Below are 7,739 nucleotides of genomic sequence, written 5' to 3'. Positions count from 1 at the left end.
ACTGACTGTGGGTTATAGCTATAGTGACTCCTAGAAATTATAGACACTCCCTGTTGAAACCAGTGTCACGTACAGTCTTCTTTCCTTGTCTCTGATTCTCCCTTACCTGTTAAATATGGTAGGAAGAATGGAGGAGAGAGACTGTGACACTGGAATTTAAACCAAGCCAGGATGGGACAAGGGGATGAGGGATACAACGGAAAGATCACATGTTTCTCAGGGAAATTTGTACAACATAAAATGATTTTGCGCATGTCCTGGATAATTACCGAAGATGGACGAGGGGGACATGGAAACCCACTGAACTCCTCTACTTGGTTTAGAAATTATCCACATTCAAAAAAAGATGTGGGGCCCGATGCAGTAGTGTAGCAGATAAAGTCCTAACCTCGAATGCACCCAGGATCCCATATGGGTGCTGGTTCTAATCCCGGCAGCCCCACTTCCCATCCAGCTCCCTGCTTGCAACCTGGGAAAGCAATCGAGGATGGCCCAAAGCCTTGGGACCCTTTACCCACATGGTAGACCCGGCAAAGGCTCTGGGCTCCTGGCTTCGGATTGGCTCAGTTCCAGCTGTTGTGGCCATTTGGAAAGTGAATCAACAGACAAAATATCTTCCTTTCTGTCTCTCCTCCTCTCTATCTGACTTTGCAACAAAAATGAATCTTTAAAAAAAAAAAACACAACAGACGTGATTTCCGAGCAAAGGGGATCATCAGTCCCTCAGGTTGCCCCCGGCCCCTAGTCCTTCCTTTGGTAAGCCTGCCTTTGCACAGTTTCCTTCCACAATATGCGAGGGCTTGTTCACGTGACCACAGCGGGGGTGGCAGGTGCAACCTCTAAGAGGTAGGCCATTAGTGTCTCGCTCTCTCAGGTCTCTTGCTTTGAGGGAAGTGCATACCACCCGGGAGGACACTCAGAGGACCTGAGCTTTCTTGCCAACAGCCAGGCCCCCAGGGTTCCCAGCACGTGATCACTATACATAGGCTGACATGCTAACAACCCTTGACAAGATAACGCATTCACTTTAATGCATGGTAAAACATGTAACAGATATAAATTCTTTCTTTTCTAAACTCCTAACAGGCTAATCTACGTAAGCATTAATTTCAGTCTTGGAAGTGTCTCACAAGAACAAAAAGGTCGTCTCTCCCTCAGGGTCCACCAACAAGCTACATTCTTGAATGACATGCCCCATCCTCTTCTTCCTTCGCCAAGCACCATACTCTGGCTAACAGTTTCTGGGTGCTTTAGAGGAGCCCCTTCTTGCCCCCTTGTTCCACCCCCACCCCCTTCATTTGGGAGGATCGGATGATGAGAAACTGCTGGGGAGGAAGAGCAGGTACAATGGCCAGCCACACCTGAGGGTTTACTTCCTCGGCTAGGAAGGGCATTGGAGTCACTAGGTATGGACATCTGGCCCTGGTCAGAATGCCTTCCCCCACCCGACCTCAAGTGTGTGTGTGTAGGGTGGGTTATGTGGCTCTGGCCTGCAAGCCTTCCCCTATACACACCCTGCATGTGTACAGAGGGTGGGGCTGGGGAGACCCGCATGGGGCAGTCTGAAGAGGCATCCTAGAGCCGGGAGCACGGAGACACGACAGCCATTTTCCCCTTCCTCAACTCGTGCCCAGCTTGCATGGGACAGAGCCGGGCCCTCTGTGGGGTACCCCCGGGGCCTGGGGCTAGAAGCCTTAACACCAGAAGAAAACCTTGCCCCAAAGCCGCCCCCACCGCCGGCAGATTCTCTGGACTTCAAGGCCTTAGAGCAAAGGGAGGCAGCACTTCGGGGCTTGAGGAACCAAACGAATTTCCCGCCAACAGTGATTGACAGGGCGGGAGCTGAACCAGACTTTTTGAATTTGCAGAATGAAAAGAAAATGCCACGGCCTCTGACCCCGGAGTCACCTGCGGTGGATCCACTCTGGTTGGACTTACTTTTCCTCAGAGCAGTCGGGCTGGGGAGCAGGGTCCTGCGTGGCTGTGGGGAAGGTGGGGGAGGCAAGGAACATGGAGCTTAAAGGGACCAGCGTCTCCGTTCCTGACCAGGTCGTCCCCGGCCGTGCGCCTTGGACGCGTCTCGACGGGGAAGGACTGGGCTGGGCACAGCGGGGGTGTCTCGGGCCGGCGACCCTCCCCGCCCGCCGGGCACCGACACAAACACACGCACGTGTGCCCCGCCCCCGCCGCGCGCACGCGCCCCAGGCCCCGGCGGCGGCGACGGGCGCGCGCGCGGTGCTCGCTGCCCCCACGCCGCTCCCGCCGCTCGCTCGGATCGCTCCCGCAGCACCCCACGACAGGCCCGCGGACTCCGGTGAAGGTGGCGGCCGTGGTCGGTGGGCTCCGAGTGGGCGCAGCGCTCGAGGCGGCGGCGCGGTAAGCGAAGCCGAGCCCGGCGAGTCACCGGGAGGGCGATGTGGCCAGGCGCGGGCCCCTGCGTAAGGCGAGCGCTGTGACAGGCCGGCCAGTGAGGCGCCGCTGGGGAGGCCGCGACGGAGCTCCCGGACTGGCCATGGGCTGAGACGCATCCTCGCCGAGCAGGTGCAGTGACCCGAGGTCCCGGGAAGGGAGTGGGGGTGGGGTGGTCCTACCCCCGAGATGCCCCGGGGACCCTCAGCTTCATCAGGACGCACCTTGCTCTGCCAGATGCCCTGATGACCTTCCTTCCCGCTCCTTGCAACAGGCCCCGCTGACCCCGCCTCCAGTCTCGGCTGGTGCAGTCTCTGTCATTCCTCCCCCACCCCTCAGCAGTTCCTGGCATCCGTGCATATCCTCAACAACCATAGGTCTCCAGCGCAGCAGGCCCTCATGCTCTCTCTCTCCTCCTGTCCCTGTCCTTTGAGTCCTCTGCCTGCGCTGTACCTGGGAATCACCCAGCACCTCTTCCTTTGGCTTCCTGCTCAAAGGGGACAAGGAGGGAGGGGTAGTCCTTGCCTCCAGAGTCCCTGCTGACCACAGACTCATCCCTCTGTCTCCCAAGCCTGTAGTGAGTGACCCTTCTGTACCCACCCCCACCAGAACATGCCGGGGTGAGTCCCACCCGAGATCTTCCCAGTGGCCTTCCTCGACCTCCCCAGCGACACTATGCAACCCCAGCATGACCTGCGAGGCCTCCGGCTCCTGTTGCTGTCCTTGTTCCTGCTCCTCTCCGAGGTGGCCAGAGCTGGCCGAGCCGTGGTCAGCTGTCCTGCCTCCTGCTTGTGTGCCAGCAACATCCTCAGCTGCTCCAAACAGCAGCTGCCCAACGTGCCCCACTCCTTGCCCAGCTACACAGCCATCCTGGACCTCAGCCACAACAACCTGAGCCGCCTGCGGGCCGAGTGGACCCCCATGCGCCTGACCCACCTGCACTCCCTGCTGCTGAGCCACAACCATCTGAACTTCATCTCCTCCGAGGCCTTTTCCCCAGTCCCCAACCTGCGCTACCTGGATCTGTCCTCCAACCAGCTGCGCACGCTGGATGAGTTCCTGTTCAGTGAGCTGCAGGCCCTGGAGGTGCTGCTGCTCTATAACAACCATATCGCCGCCGTGGACCGCTGCGCCTTCGACGACATGGTGCAGCTGCAGAAGCTCTACCTGAGCCAGAACCTGATCTCCCGCTTCCCCCTGGAGCTGGTCAAGGAGGGCGCCAAGCTGCCCAAACTCACACTACTGGATCTCTCCTCCAACAAGCTCAAGACCTTGCCGCTGCCTGACCTGCAGAAGCTGCCAGCGTGGATCAAGAACGGCCTGTATCTCCACAACAACCCGTTGATCTGCAACTGCGAGCTCTACCGCCTCTTCGCCCACTGGCAGTACCGCCAGCTGAGCTCAGTGGTGGACTTCCAGGAGGACCTGTACTGTATCAACGCCACCAAGCTGCACAGTGTCTTCAACCTCAGCTTCCTCAACTGCACGGAATACAAGGAGCGCGCATGGGAGGCCCACCTAGCGGACACCTTAACCATCAAGTGTGACACCAAGCAGCAGGGCATGAGCAAGGTGTGGGTGACTCCAAGCAATGAGCGGGTGCCGGAGGAGGGGGCCAATAGCACGGTGACAGTGTCCAAGGATGGCAGCCTGCATTTCAAGCGGGTGCAGGTAGAGGATGCCGGTGTGTACACCTGCCATGCCGTGGGGGAGACTTTCAATGAGACGCTGTCTGTGGAACTGAAAGTGCACAATTTCACCTTGCATGGACACCACGACACCCTCAACACGGCCTATACCACCCTGGTGGGTTGTATCCTCAGTGTGGTCCTAGTTCTCATCTACCTGTATCTCACCCCTTGCCGTTGCTGGTGCCGGGGGGTGGAGAAGCCCACCAGCCACCAAGGAGATAGCCTCAGCTCATCCATGCTTAGCACCACACCCAACCATGATCCAATGGCTGGCGGGGACAAGGATGATGGCTTTGACCGGCGGGTGGCCTTCCTGGAACCCACTGGCCCCGGGCAGGGTCAGAATGGCAAGCTTAAGCCGGGCAATACCCTGCCAGTGCCCGAGGCTGCTGGCAAGGGTCAACGGAGGATGTCAGATCCGGAGTCAGTCAGCTCAGTCTTTTCTGATACACCCATTGTGGTGTGACCAGGATGGGTTGGTGGGGGAGATTATGCCCCCAGAGAGGTAATGCACCCCTGAAGGATATGAGGGGATGGAACAGAGAGAGAGAGGGGGAGAGAGAGAGAGAGGGCTGGCTGCTCCAGGGAGGGGTTTCTCTTGACCTCAAGGGAACTGGTCATGGGTGCAACGGCAAGCAGAGACCCCGGTGAGAGTGTGGCCACCATGCTTTTCAAATATGGGCATATTAATCCTCAGGCAAAATGCGATACCCCTACCCAAAGCCCTGGCAATTCTGCACGTGGTGGAGGGAAAGGAGCAGGTTTGAGCTGGCTGGGGATGAAGACGAGGTGAGGGAAAGCACAGATGGGCCACCATCCGAGGTCATCCCTAGCTCCTTTAGAAAAAACTGCTTCAGGCAGAGGGGAATCTTTTTTTCTCTCTGCCTGCCCACACCTGTGATGTGTGTGTTGGGGGAGCCTCCACAGGAGCCAGCTTGGGGATGAGCTGTAGTGTCTGCTTGAGACAGGAAGTCCCACTTCGCCACTGGGGACTTGAGCAGAGGAGTAAGGCAAAGGGTCGAGACCTCAACTCTCCAGGGATGCCGGGAGACTTCCTGCTAAAGCCTGCCTCTTTCCTGATGAGCCCGGGCATGCACAGAGGCCTGCAGGAGCCTGACCTGTGGCCTGTTTATCGTGGCAGCAGTGTGGCAAGCGGGATGTGTGCCTTGTTTTGGGACCAGTGGCACAGAGGGATCCAGCATAGGTACCAGCATAGGACCTGCAGAGAGCTTCGGGGTGGGGGGTGGGGTGGTGAGCTATAGATGGGCTAATCTCCTGCTTGGTGAAACCTTTGGTTCCCAACATCTGTATGTCCAACCAGGGTACGGCTGTAACAGTTGAGCTTTTGTGGCTGTCTGCCGCAGGCAGAGTATGTGGGCCCCTTTCTCACTAGAAGGACAAGAGCAGATCGGCTCTGCCTGATTTCCTGGGTTTGCCATCTCTTCCCTGGGCCTCTTTATCAAGCTCCCGGGGGTGGGGGCAGGGGGAGATTCTGAGTGTCCCCTAATGCATAGCTGAGCCAGGCTGGGGCTTCGGGATAGATCTCCTCTCTAAGCTATCGTTCCTGTTGCAAAGCCCAAGTGTGGGGGTTGGCAAGTAGGTGGCCTGTGGCCCGGAATGGCGATTTGGCGTGTGTGGTGTAGGGCTCAGCCCTTTTGCCACAAGGCTCCTCTCAGCAGTCCTGAAGCAGAGGTAACCAATGGCACTGAGCTCTTGGAAGGAAAGTTCTGCCAGCCCAGCCCAGCCTCTTGGTCAGAGAAGGCTGTGTGGTACTGTTTGTCAGGATGGAGGGACTTGAGAAGAGTGAGCCCAGCGTTACCTTCCCTGCAAGGTTGCTGCATACTTGGCATGTGGAGCTGACGGCTTCTGTCACTTCCCCGCGGCCCACAGACCCTGGGCGGGGCTGCTGCTCTACACAGAGGCCAGGGAGTGGCCGGGAGAGCAGGGCGGAGGTGAAAATGGTCCCTGTGGTCCTTTTCTGTGTGTTATCTCTACCACGTTTTCTGTCTCCTGCAAATTCTCCAGGTCCTCTGTAGTTTTCTGATCTGCTTTCTTAGCTCCAAGAAGTGTTGTCTACCTGGGGGTGATGGGGAGGGCTGTGGCTAGGAGCGCCTGAGTGTGAAGTGTGGGGAAGAGGACTGGAACTCAGGATCTCCCCCTTGCCAGTTGTAGGGATCTCAAGGCTGCCGGCCATTCTTCATGGTAACCTTGTTTTGGAGAGAAAGGGGAAGAGAGATGGAAGTGCAGCATTTCCCCAAGTGCTTGCATGCTCCTAGGTGTGCATACACAGCAGCACCCTGACTTCCTCAGGACACGGAATCTCATGGTCCCCACAGATGCCGTTTTCAGAATGGTCTTCACCGACGTGTGCAACTGCATGCACACCATCTTGCCCCACAGGAGAGAGACAGTGAACACACCAGGATCCTGTCGCATGCAAACTCCTCTGCTTTAGCTTCCAAACTCCCTGAGGCTCCACTCACCTCTGCATAGCACTGAGTTGCCTTTCTGTGAAGGGCTAAAGAGCTTGAGAGAAGGAGTCATGAGGGACTGGCTGTCTCCTCAAAGGGGGAAAAATGTGTGTGTGAGAGAGAGAGAGAGACAGAGAGAGAAAGAAAGAGAGAGAGAGAGAAGGAAACAATGATAGGAGATGTTCGGTAAAGGACCAGCAGGGGGGAAATTACCTGTAAGCTGCCATTGCCCCAATATGACACAGGCAGGAGGGCAGAGTGGTCTGTTTCTATTCCAGAGACTTCTGAGGATTTTGTTACTAGAGCTGTAGGTGCTAGGACACCCTCAGGAACCCTGGGAAAAACTCTCCCCTCTTGGCGCTCTCTAGGCACCCCTCCCCTGCCCGCCTTCCCCACCAAGAGTCAAGTGAAAGTGCAAATAAAGCAAGCCTTCTGCTGGAGCGGTGGGTTCCAGCTGCGTTCCTCTCATGTCCTGCCAGCTCTGGGGATGAGAAGGGGCCTTGCAGCTCTCCACTTCATACCTGGTCTGTTCATTTGGCTCCCAGATGGAGAAACCTGGTAAACACGCCTGCCCTACCCGGCTCCTGTCCCCACCGAGATTCAGCTGATGGACCCCTTCCCCTTGTGTCTGTCACTAGAAACCAAAGGTAGCTGTGTACCTGGCATTATGTAAACCCTTCCTCCCCACATAGGAAACAGCCAGGTGTGGTTAGAGGAAAAGGCTGAAAGGTCATCTTCTCCCTTCCCCCGCCCCATCCCCAGAAACCAGACAGGCCTCCCAGGAAGCAGGTGTCCTTGGAGACAGAGGATGACAGGGCTCTACAATCTGTCTGTGTGATTATATTTGTAGTCTTTTTTCTTTGCCTGTATTTATGCCCGCTCCCACCCCCACCCCCACCCCAGGAAAGGGGCCGGAAGAGAGTGTGCACCCCAGCTGGGGAGAGCAAAGCTGACTAGTTCCCGTTTCCTGTGTGTTTTGACCTCTGTACTTCCTGGTGGCCCTGCTGGCTAAGCAGCAGGCCTCCTGTGTCCGGGACCTGCCCCCTCCCCACCCCGCTGCCTCCCACTGTGTACAACCTAGGCTGGCACGCCTCAGAGTCTCTAGGCTCTGAAAATGAGACAATGATCATTAAACCTGGCTTGAGTCTCTGTTCTGGCACAGGCTGTG

The 7,739-nt window shown here is 57.1% G+C and overlaps 1 protein-coding gene across 1 annotated transcript; it reads left to right on the top strand.

Moving 5' to 3' along the window:
• The first annotated feature begins 2,271 nt into the window (after positions 1-2,271).
• Positions 2,272-4,888, top strand: AMIGO1 (adhesion molecule with Ig like domain 1). Its single transcript, XM_040998782.1, has 2 exons — positions 2,272-2,541; positions 2,992-4,888. The coding sequence occupies exon 2, from the start codon at positions 3,085-3,087 to the stop codon at positions 4,564-4,566; it is 1,482 nt and encodes a 493-aa protein (XP_040854716.1). The 5' UTR covers positions 2,272-2,541; positions 2,992-3,084; the 3' UTR covers positions 4,567-4,888.
• Positions 4,889-7,739: the final 2,851 nt, after the last annotated feature.

Source organism: Ochotona curzoniae, unplaced genomic scaffold (genome assembly GCF_017591425.1).
Source record: "Ochotona curzoniae isolate NIBS_2020 unplaced genomic scaffold, NIBS_Ocur_1.0 scaffold_1037, whole genome shotgun sequence".
Lineage (NCBI taxonomy): Eukaryota > Metazoa > Chordata > Mammalia > Lagomorpha > Ochotonidae > Ochotona > Ochotona curzoniae.
The sequence above is the reverse complement of the archived record's forward strand: the minus strand, read 5'-3'. Positions and strand labels throughout refer to the sequence as shown.

Bases quoted from the DNA above. Each gene is read 5' to 3' on its own strand.
- AMIGO1 (XM_040998782.1), top strand. From the start codon at position 3,085: ATGCAACCCCAGCATGACCTGCGAGGCCTCCGGCTCCTGTTGCTGTCC.